Here is a 14,859-nt window from a genome sequence, read left to right on the forward strand (position 1 = left end):
GGCCTGTTCATTGTTCTGGTAACAACTCAGTCCTTCAGGCTCCCTTGCTACACCACCTGCCCCTGATACTCAAGGTGCCTTCTGCTTGCTACCCAGGATATTGTCTGATTTTCCCCTCAAGCAGAAAGACAAACTCCTCCTTGATGGGACCTGGCTGCCAATGGGGTACAACCTACTTCCTGAGCTCTCTTGCTTTGTCTCTCCTGGAATCGTACAGCTCCAACCTGCTCCCCTCTGAACTGGACTGTGGTATTTCGTTCGGTTATCCCTGGGTGAAGCCAGTGATTCAAGCAGTGAGGAAACTAGAGCTTTACTGAGAGCAGTGAACAGAGGGTGCCTGCCTGAGCCGCCATCTCATCGCTAAGCTTATGTAGAGGCGTGGGAGGGGGACACCTTTAGTCATGGCCAAGTTGGTGCTAGTGTGGTCACAGATTCTGCAGCTCCTTTTACAGGCATGCAGATGTCATACTAAGGTCACTGGAGGTTCCTGGTGAAGGAAACTTACAAGCCTCAAAAGACTTCTTGTTTCCCTTATCTGATAGAGCCTGAAAAGCAAGTTTGGTAGAGACAGATCAATCTACTTAGTAGCCTCTCTGTGGCTCTGCTTGTCCTGATGTAAGAGGGGTCCTGATAGCCCGAAGCCAAGGAATACCACAAAGTTACCATAAGCATAGCAGCAGGGAAAGGCTTCCCCAGTAACAACTCTGCTCAGTCGTTACAGTTCTGCTCCATTCCAGCGAAAGAAAGTCTCACCCAAACCTCTTTCAAGAGATTGGGAGAGGGAAGAATCCAGGAGGGCGGCTGCCTCTGCCAGGATGAAGAAGGCAGCAGCAAACGGAACAGGCCCAGGGCTTATATAGGGCTTCTTAGAGCCAGGGTTTTCCCAGGATGAGAATTGGTCAGATTTCAATCCCTAAGCTTGGACAAGCTCAGAGACTGGCTAGATTTTCGTGCTCAGGGATTGGTTGGTTTTCCTGCTCAGGGATTGATTGGGCTTTGTACTGAGTTGATCAGGGAGTGTTTTGTTGGCTCTGGTTTCAGGGCCAGAGTGCGCTTCTTTGGCTGGCCCTTTTACCCTACAGTCTCCATTCATCAGTCTTGACTCCACTTTCTGGACTTTTCCCTCTTGGGAGTCAGTAGCCTTCTTGAGTTGAAGCCATGTCCTGGGCACCCCAGTTCCTCTTTACCCCATAACTGGGCTTCCTGGTTTCAGTTTCCATCTCCAATGTTCCCTTCCCTGTCTTTGCCTCCACATCATATCCAGAGACTTTGGCTGGTCCTTTTGCTCCCACCTCTCCAGTATTTCCTGCAGTGAGCTCTTTTCCCTAGGTCTCCAGTGCATTTCCACGGATCTTTGCCTACATCGTGCTTAGTCGTCTCTTGCATGCTGCAGAAGATGTGGATCACACCGTAGGACAACTGGGGGTTCTTGGTCCGAACCCGAAGCCAGTGTGTGCCCCAGAGCCTTTGCTGAGGCCCCTCACTCCCAGATCTGGCGGCTTCAGGGCTGTCTGACGAGAGGGTAGGAAAGGCGGGGACCAAGACTCCTTTGCGGGCTCCCGCAGTTCCTTCCTCCCGCTCCGCTGCGCGGGCCCTCACCAAGTTCGCCCCGGAGTTCGTGCGTGGCCAGGTGGGGGCGGGGGCCGAGCAAAGGGGCGGAGGCGCGGCCGGAGGGTGGGGTCTGGTGCGTGGGGCGGGCGCTGCCGCCTGGCCGGCCGCGCTGGCCCAGGATCAGGGAGCCGATGTGGAATTTCCTGCCCGGCCCGGCGCCCCTCCTGCCGCCCCCCCGCCCGGCCTCGCACTCCGCTTCCGGCCGCCCTTGCAGCGGCCGCACCCGCGCCCGCGCCCACCCGCGCCTGCCCCGCGCCTCATGGAGGGCGCAGGGTCCCGGGGGGGCCGGGCCGGCGTGGTGCCAGGGAGCCCGAGGGCCGCCGCCGCCGCTGTTGCTGCTCTGGCTGCTGACCGCTCTCGCGGCGCCCCAGGAGTTGAACCCTCGAGGCCGCAACGTGTGCCGCGCGCCCGGGTAGGAGCTGGGCCTGTCCGAGGCGTGGGGCGCGAAGCGGGCTGGGGGTAGCGGTGCCCCGTTTCAGTCCGGGGTATCCAGAACCTCGCTAAACTGGTCACACGAGCCCCTCGGGCCTCCCTCGCGACCTGGGCTCGGTTCCAGGCCGAGCCTGGGTCCCCGGGGTGCATCGGAGGGCCGACCGGACCCGAAATCACCTGAGGGGATAACGGAGTGCCATGGGCCCCCAGAAGTTGTACTATGTGGTGTCCAGAAATGTTAGGAAATACCAGAAAAGTTATTCTCAAAGCCAAGGAAGGACATTCCGAGAGAGGGAAGAGTATATGCATAGGCTCCGGGAGTCAGTGACTTGAGCCTGGAGTGGGGGTGAGAATTGCGAAGGGGCAACACTCGGGCGAGCTGAGCACTGGGGACTTGAGACTTGGAAGGACGGGGTGGGAGGAGGATGGCAGTGGAAGTGAGCACGGAAAAGCCAGCGCTCACGTTGGACCAGAAACAGGAGTGGTGAGGACAATGATGGACGCGCGATGGGAGGACGTGGGAACCCCTGTCGGCTCCAAGGGGAGGACACGGGGTGCGCGGAGGTGGGTGTCTTGCTGGGGAAGCCGGTGTGGGACAGGCCCAGGCAGAAGGCAGTGGAGCCCGGAGCCTGCGCAGAGGGTGAAGAGCGACGCGGAGTAGGCGCAGAAGCCGGGGGGACCTGTCCGCTGGTCGGATCCACGACACTCTCAAGTCATCTCTGCACAGAGGCGAGGAACCCGCGGTGGGGGCGCCTCTGCGGGCACTGGGGAGACTGTTTTGGCACTCCAGGCTGGGGCCCACGGGGGCGCCCTGGGTCTAAGACCCACCCCACCCCCGGAGGTGCGAAACGTCAGCCAGGGTTTCGGAGGGCCAAAGTAGACAAGGGGCCGCTAGCTGACCGCGCGGTTTCCGAAATCGGGTCGAGATGCCTCAAAAACCACTCCCGGCCCTGAGCCCCGCCTCGGAGGCGGGGGCCCGCCTGGCTAGCCATCTGCTTCGCATCGCTGCCGCCGCCGCCTCGTCCCGGGCCTCCCCGGCCCCAGGAATGCAGCGGCAAGGCAGGCGGGGCGGTGCCTGGGGAGGGCGGTCAGCCCGCACCAGGTCTTCTCCTCCTCTTGACGGGTAGTGGGTCAAGCTGGAGTGGGGAACCCTTGGCCTCCAACATTCCTGCTGGTCTACCTTGGCAGGAGGTGGGCTGTCTCTGTAAGCCACAGCGGCGTTGCATTTACCTTCATACCCTAGCAGCAGACTGGATCTGAAAAATACTTGCATTTTCTGCTTCTGCCCCCATCTCTGTAAAATGGGGTTAGATGGACCTCAGTTCCTGGGTGCTGGAGATGGGGGTAGGTTGCCGTGACAGTGTGTGGAGCGTTTGTGGAAAGAACGGCCTCTGGACTGTGCCCACCCGAGGTCTGGGCCATCCTTGTGATTAAAATGAATGAGGCCCAGGAGGGAGAGGCGGGAGCTGGGCGCTGAACCTTTTAGTGCAGACTCTGCCGCAGAGACTCTTGCCTTGGCCAGGGAGTGGTTATTGAGTTGGGGGTGCCATTTCCGTTAGCATGATCAGGGGAGACCTGCCATGATGAGCACAGACCTACAGGAGAGAAGGGGGCAGCCCTGAGGGTATTTGGGGCACAACTCACCCAACACCCCTCCTCCTTCTTGAAAGTTCCTTGGAAGCCCGCAGATGCTGGGGGGGGCGGGGCGTGCGTGCCAAGCTCACACGAGGTGTGTCTAGTGCTTTGAGAATGAGACTGCTTTTTATAGAGGGGACACCCAACAGATAAGGATGAGCTTTGAGGCACCAGGCAGATGGGTTAGCTGCCAGGTGAAAGGTGGCTCTCAGGAGGCCAGAGCCTAACTTGCATAGAATCTGGACGAGAAAGCAAGCTTATTTTTCAGTAGATCTGGTGTGGGCATGGCCTCAACTTCCCAGCATGGACAGGCCAGGGGCAACCTGAGAAGGAAGAGACAGAGGACAGAGGGGGCTGGTTTTTGACACTCCCGAGCTCTCTAGATTGTCATGTCATCTAGTGGGCAGTTGCATTAACAAGGCTAGTGTTGAGGGGGCAGGCCACACTGTAGCAGATCCCATGGCATGACTCTTTACCTGGTGCCAGAGGAGAGCCAGACATGTGAGAACCCAGAAAAGGTGATAGCACAGAAGCCTCCTTGGTTGGGTCTGTGCATGACCAGGGACAGAACAGGATCTAATGAGTGGACTCTAAGGTGGGGGATATGAGCTAAATGCCACACAGCAGTGATCGTGCCCCCCCCAGCATCAACCTGTAGCACCACACACTGGCTCCAGGAACAAGGACTTGGCTTTGTAAGCCATTGGATGAGTTCGCCAAACCATCCTTGTCTGCAGTGATGATCCTTGTGAGAATGCAAGACTTGCTCTTGGTGAGCCCAGATGGGCCTGGCCCTGCTGAGTGTTGGTGGCAGTGCTCAAGGCCTCCTGTGGCCTGCTCCCATGACTGAATTGCCCAGTGCATGCCAGGCACTTCTTGGGGCTGCAGGTTCTTTAGCTAAAGAGTAGGGCCTGAGGCTGCTGAGCTGTGGGTAAAGGACCAGCGTGCCACTGAGCCTGATGATCTGAGTTCGATTGCTGGAACCCTCATGGTGGGAGAAAACTGACTTCCTCAAGTTGTCCTCAACTTCCACGTGCACACAGTGGGAGAGATAAATGTTTGTTTTAAAGGACAGGACCCATGGGTCTGGCAGGAAGAAAGAGCTAAGATGTGCACAGTTTGCTGGTTACTGCAGTCTGCTCTGCAACTTACGCTGACAGACTTATAAACACCATTGAGCGTCCTACACCCAGACTCCCAACCGCAGAACCGTGTACTAGGTCAGCCAGGGAAGACAGCGATCAGTGTTTCCGGTGATCCCAGCAGGCCACTTGGCAACTGTGAAGGGGCACTGTCTGGACAATCTGGTCTAGAACCAGGTGGAAGTGGATCTTTCTGAGAAGGGGTCCTTGACATCCCTGGGACAAGGTGGGTGGTCCAATGGGGACAGCAAAAAACAGGCCTGTTTCATTTTTCTGTGGTTTCCACTTTATCTGTGGAAAATATGCAAAGCCTGTTCTCTTAGTTTAAGGTTTTATGGGCTCTGTCCCTCAAGTCCCAACTTTGATCTGAGGGGCGAACAGAACTTTGACTGGGCAGGGGGCTTTTGGAGGCAGCTGGATCCTATCTACGGTGTGACTATTACCTCAAACTGGTCGGGGCAGCAGGCAGTGTGGAGCTTTCATTTCAACCTGCTCCTGCCCCTTGCTGGGTTCTGAATTCGCAAGCCCCAGGGGAAGCACACTCATTTCCTCTAAAATGTAAAGGAATGCTACATTTCTGTAGGACTGGGGCGAAACTCTGGACTTCTGGGAATCTGTCATTTCAGTGACTGTCCCCTCTACCTCAGCTGGACTCTGAGGCATCCTCCCTAGCTCCCTGACAGGGCATTCACACCAGAGGCCTCTCCGAACTGTAGCACCCTGAAATGCTGCACTCAGACATTTGACCTCTGAGGTGTAGCTCAAGGTTTCATCTCAACAGAGTCCCCTGAAAACTGACACAGCGTGTACTTTGCAAGGCCAAACAACACGAGTAAAACAGTAAATACAAGTAGATACTCCAGCCTCCCTGCCTCGGGAGGGCACTGGGCCTCAGTTTGCTTTGACTTCTATGTGTGGTTCCCCTGGCCTACAGCAAGGTGCCTGCCTCCAGCCGACCCTTCTGAAGGAACTCTCCCTGTAGTCTACACTTGGCTCCACCCCCTCCACAGATGCTTGTCCACTCTGGGTTTTAGCCTCCTGTGGGTATCCAGGTGCCCCCGGGCCCATCTGACAGTGGCATCACAGTCATGTCACATTTGGGTAAACACCCATCTGGCTAGGCCCCTAGCCCTCAGGAACGTGCTAGTTCTTCAAAAGGTAGTGAGAGGCAGGTGGCTCCCTACTCCTCCGTATTCACTGCCGCCCCTTCTTGGCCCCGCTGATTCCCATTTCTTACCCTTGAGGCTGATGGCGGCGGAGCCCCTGTAGATGACAGTTCTTGAAGGTGAGCTTTTGGGGCTTGCTCTTTGCTCCTTTAGTTTGCGCTTGTAGCGGTGGAGATGTGTTAGTCCCCTGCTTACTACTGTCTGGCGAGCATCAGGCTTAGGTGTCCTACCACCTCGCCAAGGCGGGGCACCATGAAGGCTGGGGAAGGAATGTAGGGGGAAGGGCATCAGGCTCAGATGTCCCTTCTCTGCTTCAAGTTCCCAGGTGCTCACGTGCTGCGCTGGCTGGAAGCAGTTGGGGGATGAGTGTGGGATTGGTGAGTGGGGCTTTCTGGGGTCCTGGGCAGGCGGGAACAGGGCGGAGGTGGAAAGAGCACGCACTGCAGCCCAGCCCTTCTTGTTTGCAGCGGTGTGCGAAGGCAATTCCACGTGCTCAGAAAACGAGGTGTGCGTGCGGCCAGGCGAGTGCCGCTGCCGACATGGCTACTTCGGTGCCAACTGCGACACTAGTGAGCGCGGGGCGAGGTGGGATTGGGTATTGGGCTGCTTGGCGAGAAACTAATTAGGCAGGGAGACAGATTGGGATAGGTTGACTTTGGGGCCTGGCTATGGCGGAGCTGAGGGTGGGGTGTATGCAGGCTAACAACTCAACCTCCCCCCTGGTTCTTGCAGAGTGCCCGCGCCAGTTCTGGGGGCCTGACTGCAAGGAGAGATGCAGTTGCCACCCCCACGGACAGTGCGAGGACGTGACTGGACAGTGTACATGTCACGCGCGCCGCTGGGGTGCCCGTTGCGAGCATGCATGCCAGTGCCAGCATGGCACGTGCCACCCGCGGAGCGGCGCGTGCCGCTGCGAGCCGGGCTGGTGGGGCGCACAATGCGCTAGCGCGTGCTACTGCAGCACCACATCACGGTGCGATCCGCAGACCGGCGCCTGCCTGTGCCACGCAGGCTGGTGGGGCCGCAGCTGCAACAACCAGTGCGCCTGCAACTCGTCGCCCTGCGAGCAGCAGAGCGGCCGCTGCCAGTGTCGCGAGCACACGTTCGGCGCACGGTGCGATCGCTATTGCCAGTGCTTCCACGGTCGGTGCCACCCGGTGGACGGCACGTGCGCCTGCGATCCCGGCTACCGGGGCAAGTATTGTCGCGAGCCATGCCCCGCTGGCTTCTATGGCCTGGGCTGTCGCCGTCGGTAAGCATGGGGGCCCGGTGGCGGGAAGGCGGAGGGGTGAAGCGGAACTCCATCCAGCCCAGCTTCCTGATCCTTTCCTAGGTGTGGTCAGTGCAAGGGCCAGCAGCCCTGTACTGTAGCTGATGGCCGTTGTGTGACGTGCGAACCGGGTTGGAACGGAACCAAATGTGACCAACCCTGCACCATTGGTTTCTATGGCGAGGGTTGTAGCCACCGCTGCCCGCCTTGCCGCGACGGGCACGCCTGCAATCATGTCACTGGCAAGTGTACGCGCTGTAATGCGGGCTGGATCGGCGACCGGTGAGCAGCCCATGCCTGCTTCGGCCCAGACACGCAGCTCCCTAGTGCTGGCTCCCATGTAGTCCCTGCACTGTGGACGCTGTAGGCCTTGTGGCTTAACATTTCAGCTCATGCCTCCTCTCTTGATACCAAGGTGCGAGACCAAGTGCAGTAATGGCACTTACGGTGAGGACTGTGCCTTCGTGTGCTCTGACTGCGGCAGCGGCCACTGTGACTTCCAGTCTGGACGCTGCCTTTGCAGCCCTGGTGTTCACGGACCTCAGTGAGTGGGGGACCTGGAGAGGGATAGGGAATATGTACCCGACACTAGGGTCTCCAGCCAGGCCTCAGGGAGTGTCAGCGAGCACTTTGGGGCAGTATCTGATTTGAAGTTTGCCCTCAGACTGAAATCTGTCAAAGTGGCACCTTGATGTGACACAGACACGGTGTAGACCTCCATTTTCCCCTTGCACGTAGTCAGTTCCTTCAGACTCCCTCCTGCAGATAGCACACACATTTCCGAACTGGTTATCCAGTGAGTGCCCGCCCTCAGGTGGGGACGGGCTTCAGTCTCTAGAGAATGGAGTTAGGGGCGTGGATAGGGCACCCGGAACCAGCCAGCAGTGACTGCCGCTGCAGGGGAAGGAAGCATTCTGGGGAGCCACCACGGCCCTACTTGACCCCAAAACTTTGCAGCTGTAATGTTACATGCCCTGCCGGGCTCCACGGCGTGGACTGCGCCCAGGCTTGCAACTGTCACGAGGAATCATGCGACCCGGTTACCGGTGCCTGCCACCTGGGTGAGTGGGTGAAGAACGTCGGGCCAGGGAATGAAGTGGGGTGCGTGATCCTGCGCTGAGCCGCTGCTCCCCACAGAGACCAATCAGCGCAAAGGTGTGATGGGCGCGGGCGCGCTGCTCACGCTGCTCCTCGGCCTGCTGCTCTCGCTGCTCGGTTGCTGCTGCGCCTGCCGGGGCAAGGACCCGGCGCGCCGGTGAGGCCCCAAGCCCGCCCCCAACCAACGCTTGGTTTAGGTCGCGCGCTCTCAGTGACTGGGCGTGCTTCTTGAATCCAGACCCCACCCCTGGGGCAGGGCCCAGCCCTCTTTTTCTCCCGGCCCTCCCCTCTCTGTGCCCACCGAGATTGACCGCCCCTCCCAGTCCCGCCCTGCCCCTACGCTCAGGCCCCGCCCCCGCAGGGAACTCACGCTTGGAAGGAAGAAGGCACCTCAGCGCCTCTGCGGGAGCTTCAGCCGTATCAGCATGAAGCTGCCTCGAATCCCGCTTCGCAGACAGAAGCTACCCAAAGTCGTAGGTGAGAATGTGGGCTCTGGGACTCAGAGGTAACCCATTACAGGAGGTTTCTAGAAAATGATGCAAAGGGGTACAAGACTCAGTGAGAAATGGGGGGGGCGCTTGAGTTTCGATGTATGTGAGTGCAGAGTTGCGGTTGGGGGAAAGGAAGGGAGGATGCTGCTGTGGGCGAGGCTGTAGGGGAAGGAAGGAGTGAAAGATGTGTGGGCAGATATTGGGGGGTATGCAGGAGACATGGGAATCCACAAGGGATTGTGTGGCAGGTCACCTGACCCGTAGGTCTCTACCCTACATTGATATGCAGAGCCGCAGGGGAGCTGGTGCACTCATGTGTGTATGAACCCCATGGGAGCTGGTGCACTCATGTGTATATGAACCCCATGGGAGCTGGTGCACTCATGTGTATATGAACCCCACAGTAGAGCACACCCATCAGTTTGCTCCCCACCAGTCACTGGAGTCCTTTCCGGGAAAGGGCAGGCTGGTCCCCTACAGAGTCTCTAGTAGGTGTTCAGTGTGATTGCAGGCCAGTCGGTGGCCCCTTCCTTTAGGCGACTTCTTTCTGAAGATTGGTGGGGACCGTTCAGTCTCTTAGGACATAAAGGGGACAGCTGGACAGTGCTTTGGTTCGTCCTAGCTGAGGTATCAGGGCTGCTGAGAAGCCTGAGCCCAGCAGTTGGCTTGCCCCTGCACATTTGGACTCTGAAGTGCTCCGGGGGTCCCCAGCGTTGGTGGGAGAGCCTGGTGGCCACCCGTGCCAGCGTCTCTGCTTTCCTCACGTTTGTCTACTCTTCCGGCCGGCTGCACTTGGCTCACATCTTCTCCTGCTGATTTTTAAACTATCTTTTAAAACCCTTTTGCTCCTTTTATGTGTAAGGTGTTTTGCCTTCATGTAGGTGTGCACCCGCTGTGTACCTGGTGCCTGTGGAGGCCAGCAGAGGGCATCAGGTCCTCTGGAACTGGAGTCACAGATGACTAGGAGCTACCACGAGCGTCCTGGGAATGAAATCCCAGTCCTTTGGAAGAGCAGCCAGTGCTCTTAGCCATTTGTCCGTTTCTTTTCCTTTCTTTTTGAATCAGGGTCTAACACCATAGGCCAGGCTGTCCTGGAACTCAGCTGTGTATCTTAGGCAGGCAACAAGCTCACAGTGGCCCTCCTTCCTCAGACCTTCGGGTGCTGGGGTTACAGCATGCACTACCACACCCAGCTTCCTTCACGTTTCCCTTTACTGGGTTTGCTTGCTACCCACTCTTCAGCCCCGACCTAACGTGACTCAGTTGAACTTCCTGCCCCACCTGCAGCTTTCTGTGCGGCCTGGTCATGACCGCTTTGTTCACATTTGGCTAATTAAAGGTACAGATGGGGAAGGGGCAGGCCCTTGGCAACTCTGCCTCACTCTTTTTCAGTGGCCCATCATGACCTAGAGAACACGCTCAACTGCAGTTTCCTGGAACCGCCTTCAGGGCTGGAGCAGCCCTCACCATCATGGTCCTCCAGGGCTTCCTTCTCATCCTTTGACACCACAGATGAAGGCCCTGTGTACTGCGTGCCCCACGAGGGTGAGTGTGGCCTGCTCGGCCATCCCTCTGGCACAGTGGACGGCCTTGCTCTCTGTGCTGGAGGTGGAGGCATCAGGGCACCAAGAGGCCAAGGGCTTCTGCCCTGCTGGGGTGAGTCATGGAGGGAGAGATGGAATCCTAGACGTATTAACTTCTGGGGCTGGACCTGGATAGGGAGTGGCAGGGGACAACGTAGGAAGTGGAGAGGAACTGTCAAATGACTATCCCCTCAGCATCAGAAATCTTCCTTTTTAAAGTTGATGGCTGTGGCCTCTGAGACTGGGGTGTGGCGGGGGAGGGGCACACAGGCTGAAGCTGAATCCTGAAAGAGTACTCCCCATCCCCCAGCAGTCAGCCCACACCCCGGGGATTCCCACTAATGCAATGGAAGCACCAGGCATGCCTGAGTGTTGGGACCACGCATAGACAGCTGCACCTCGGCAGAGGAGGGAGGGAGGGATCCCCGCGCTGTTCTTGGCTGTTGTGACTCGCTTGCTCTTCCCTTGTTAGAGGCGACTGAGAGCCGAGACCCGGAAGCTCCTGCCCCTCTGGTTGAGGTGCCCGCTGCGTCCCTAGCGCCCATGAGCACCCCGGTGCCCGTGGAGGAGGCAGCGGCCCTCCCTGCATCCTCAGACAGCGAGCGCTCGGCGTCCAGCGTGGAGGGGCCCGGGGGAGCGCTGTACGCGCGTGTGGCCCGGCGCGAGGCCCGGCCGGCCCGGGCCCGAGGTGAGGCTGGGGGCTTGTCACTGTCTCCGTCGCCCGAGCGCAGGAAACCACCGCCACCCGACCCTGCCACCAAGCCTAAAGTGTCCTGGATCCACGGCAAGCAGGGCGCCGCGGCTGCTGCCCCGTCACCGCCGGCCGCCGGCCGCATGGCTGCGCCGAGCCCTAGCGGGAGGAAACGGACCCCCAGCAACACGTCGGTGCAGTCCCCGGGCCTGACCGAAGAGGTCCCCGCCCCGGCCGCACCCTCGCCGCCCCGGGTCCGAGCGCGCGGCCGCGGCCCGGGTCTCTCGGAGCCCACGGACGCGGCTGGTCCCCCGCGCAATGCGCCCGAGGCCGCCTCTATGTTGGCAGCCGAGCTGCGGGACAAGACTCGCAGCCTGGGTCGCGCCGAGGGGCCGCCGGGGCCGCGGGAGAAGCCGCCCCCGCCGCAGAAGGCCAAGCGCTCCGTGCTCCCCGCCTCGACGGCCCGCGCATCCGCGGCGTCCGAGGCCACGGCGCCCGAGAAGGCAGCGGCCGGGACACCCGCGCCCGAGACCCCTCGGAAGAAGACCCCCATCCAGAAGCCGCCGCGGAAGAAGAGCAGAGAGGCGGCGGGGGAGCTGAGCAGGGCGGGAGCGCCACCCGCAGCTTCCTAGGCTCACAGCTCGCGAGCCACCGCGTTTCTCGACGCCGTTTCCCGCGCGGCCGCAGCGAAGCATTTCATTGGCCCAAGCACATAGCGCCCGGCACGAGGCTGTGTCTGACTGGCCCAGGCTCCGGCAGCCGCTGCTCGGTTGTGTCTGCTCTCAGGCCTGGCGGACACTTAGCTGGCTACTCGCTCCCGCTAGCAGTGTTGTGGAGCTTTTCTAGCAATCTGTGTCTCATTGGCCGTGGCTGGGAGAGCCTGCAGACTTCTTACTGGCCAAGAGTGTGCTTGGCTGGGCTATCCTGTCATTGGCTGACGCCAGGAGCGCGGATGCCTCTCTTGCCAGGGCCTGGTGCCTATGGCTGTAGGGTCTTTTTCTTAAAGATAGCCAGAGGCTGCTCCCATTGACTGTGGGCTCGTGAGTATCTGGTTGACCCGAACCTGGGGAGGAGAGCTGGTTTCTGCCCCTCAGGTGGCTCAGCACATCTTGGCCTGTCCCTTCCCCAACCTCCACCGACATCAGCCCTGGTCCCTCAGCTGTCAAGCTGGCTTTGATGGCCTCCCACCACCTCACAATTGTGGGAACCCCAGGGACGACTCTGGTGGCCTTAGACATATTTATAGGCCCCGGGCAGGGCTGCTCCCACCCATCTGGGGTCTCCAGGATGGGTTCCTCCTAGTAGGGCCAAACCAAAGCTTTCTTAATAAAATGCTTCTCCCCACTTCCTGTGCTCTGATTACTTCCTGCCTGAGGTTGTGGTCAAAGATGCCCCTCTCACAGAACCTGTATGTGACATCTTCTGGACTCTTCCAGCTACATGGAACCTTGGGGTCGCCAGTGTGGGTGTCCACGAACTATGAAAAATGTGCCAAATCCACCAGTCCAGAGCTGTCACTTGGGAAGTGGGGGGGATCTAGAGGACAGAACTGTTTCTGGTGAGACAGAGATGGGGGCAAGGGACAATGGGCCGTGGGTCCAGCCAGGCCTCACAAACAGTCTGCCACTGCATGGAGCCTGTGGTCTGCCTCAGTAGGTGCCTTGTCCCAATGGGGACCTTTGTATCCGGGTCTCCACATGCTCCACGAGGGGACAGAGCAGGAAGACCGCCGGCTGGGCCTCTCCTGAGCCATCTCTGTCCCCACCCCACCCCCAGCACTGCCACCTCCCCTGGCAGGCTCCTAGCTGTACTTCCTGAGCCACGGACCTGTGCTTCTCCAGGGTCTCTACTGACCCTTAGTTTTGGAACGCTATTTGGGTTCCTCCACGGCCCAGCGTCTATCAGACTCTCACACCTCCCATCTTTTTGTTGTTGGGACAGGGTCACAGACCGCGACTCAGTAGGATTCTGAACTTCTGCCCCAGCTTCCCATAGGTGTGGTTTCTCCATGTTTTTGTTTTTTAATTTTAAAAGTTTTATTCATCTAGGTATGCAAGTGTTTTGCCTGCATGTATGTATGTGTGCCATGTATATGCCTGGTGTCACAGAAGTCAGAAGAGGATGTAAGATCTTAGGGACTGGAATGGTAGGTGGTTGTGAACCACAATGTGGGTCCTCTGTAGGCATGAACTATGCTCTTGACTGAAGAGCCAGCTCTCCAGCACTTTCTCCCATCTCTTTATGCCCAGCTCAAAATCTGCCAGCGTCTTCCTGCTTCATGTACCTCCAGTGCTGGCAGCTCAGTGGGCTCTCCTTGCCAGGGCCCTTGCCAGCTGACTACCACCTTGAAGTCAGTTTTGGTCCCACACCTGAATGGAAATGGCATCCAGAGCAGCCGATGGACACAGGGCCTCAGGCTGGCCTGGCTAGGTAACTCGTGGTGGCAGTCCTGCTGTCTCTGCCAGATGCCTTCCTTCGGCTAGCAAGGCACCCTTCCTGCTGTGGTCTTGTGACTTGAATGGCACCAAGCCATGCGAGTTGCTGGGGCTTCAGTTAGCCTCAGCATCAGCCAGAAAGGGACAGAGGCCAAATCAGTGCAGTGTGGGCCACTTGGTAGGCCCTGCTCTTGTCCAATTTGTGCCCCTATCAAGCCATCCTGCCCCAATGGCCTTTCCCTTACTTCTCAATTCCTTATTCTAGTCCTCCAGTTCCCTAGTCTGGACTCTTATGATCTGGACAGTGCAAGAATGTCTCAGTACTGGCCTTTCCGACTGTGCAGGAAGCCTGCCCTGCAGGAGCCTCTGTGGGCACATCCCAGAGCAGAGAGCCCTTCTTTCCTTCAGCCAGTCCTGCTGCCTGCACCCCCAAGAGTTCCCCTTAAACGTCTTTCACAAACCGGTATTCCCCACCCCCTCTGGGCTTGCAGAAGTGCCAGCTCCCAGGGCAGGCGCCACAAAAGGGAACCACAACTGCTGGAACCTCTGTTGCCATGGGGATGGGGACCACAGAGCTCACATCTGGTAGTGATTGAGGAGGAAAAATTATGAGTCGTGGAAAACGCAAATATTTTTCTGTAGCACAGAGCACAAAGGAATGTGGGGACTGAGAGAGCCTGGGCTCCGTCTGGTTTCCAGCAGGACGTAGCACACATCACTTAGATAGGGCAGGCTGTGCCAGACACCACGCACACGCACACATACCAGCAATTGTTTGTCTCGTGGCACACATACTTTTGCCACTAGATGCACAGAAATACCAACACACTCAATGCAAAACACACACATGTGTGACAAACCAGTGCAGCCCTGAAACACAGAACAAACACACAGCAGCATGCACCCCACATATAACTGTATCCAAAAAAAGCAGAAACATACTCATCAAGGCTCCAGAACTCCCTGAGACACACAGAGGCAACTAGACAGAAACAAACCTCCGTGTCCAACACCTCTAAAGCACCACACATACACACCAAGGGACACATACCCTGCCACACACATGTCCAGCCAGCCCACAGTAATGTAGAGAACTATCAGCCTTCAAAACACACAGACAAAGGGCAGGGGACACATCAAATCCAGCAGACATAGGAACGCAAGACACCCTGCAACATCCGCACTTCAGGTGTGGCGAAAGAATTGGAACACATCATATGAATCACATGGGCTACCTACCACACAGAGACCGAATTCCTTGCAGCACACATACACACAATTCATAATGTCATGAAAAAGAGGCAA

The 14,859-nt window shown here is 58.3% G+C and overlaps 1 protein-coding gene across 5 annotated transcripts; it reads left to right on the forward strand.

Moving 5' to 3' along the window:
* Positions 1-1,727: 1,727 nt before the first annotated feature.
* On the forward strand, positions 1,728-12,463 carry Scarf2 (scavenger receptor class F member 2). Of its 5 annotated transcripts, none has more exons than XM_040751165.1 (11): positions 1,728-2,023; positions 6,305-6,363; positions 6,454-6,555; positions 6,719-7,238; positions 7,320-7,538; positions 7,672-7,800; positions 8,214-8,317; positions 8,394-8,511; positions 8,716-8,831; positions 10,238-10,501; positions 10,901-12,463. In XM_040751165.1, the coding sequence occupies exons 1-11, from the start codon at positions 1,743-1,745 to the stop codon at positions 11,749-11,751; spliced, it is 2,763 nt and encodes a 920-aa protein (XP_040607099.1). In that variant the 5' UTR covers positions 1,728-1,742; the 3' UTR covers positions 11,752-12,463. The 5 variants fall into 5 exon arrangements, with proteins under 5 accessions (XP_040607099.1, XP_005077653.2, XP_040607100.1 ...); XM_005077596.4 differs by having other exon boundaries at positions 10,238-10,390; XM_040751168.1 differs by having other exon boundaries at positions 1,883-2,023; positions 6,454-6,571.
* Positions 12,464-14,859: the final 2,396 nt, after the last annotated feature.

The sequence above is a fragment of the Mesocricetus auratus genome, unplaced genomic scaffold (genome assembly GCF_017639785.1).
Source record: "Mesocricetus auratus isolate SY011 unplaced genomic scaffold, BCM_Maur_2.0 Super-Scaffold_100008, whole genome shotgun sequence".
NCBI classification, from domain to species: domain Eukaryota; kingdom Metazoa; phylum Chordata; class Mammalia; order Rodentia; family Cricetidae; genus Mesocricetus; species Mesocricetus auratus.

What these genes read in the sequence shown, in the direction of transcription:
- Scarf2 (XM_040751165.1), top strand. Translation starts at nt 1,743, where the DNA reads ATGTGGAATTTCCTGCCCGGCCCGGCGCCCCTCCTGCCGCCCCCCCGC. An exon ending in GGGGGATGAGTGTGGGATTG is followed by an intron (nt 6,364 to 6,453) that starts GTGAGTGGGGCT and finishes TCTTGTTTGCAG; the next exon opens with CGGTGTGCGAAGGCAATTCC. An exon ending in GAAGCTACCCAAAGTCGTAG is followed by an intron (nt 8,832 to 10,237) that starts GTGAGAATGTGG and finishes ACTCTTTTTCAG; the next exon opens with TGGCCCATCATGACCTAGAG.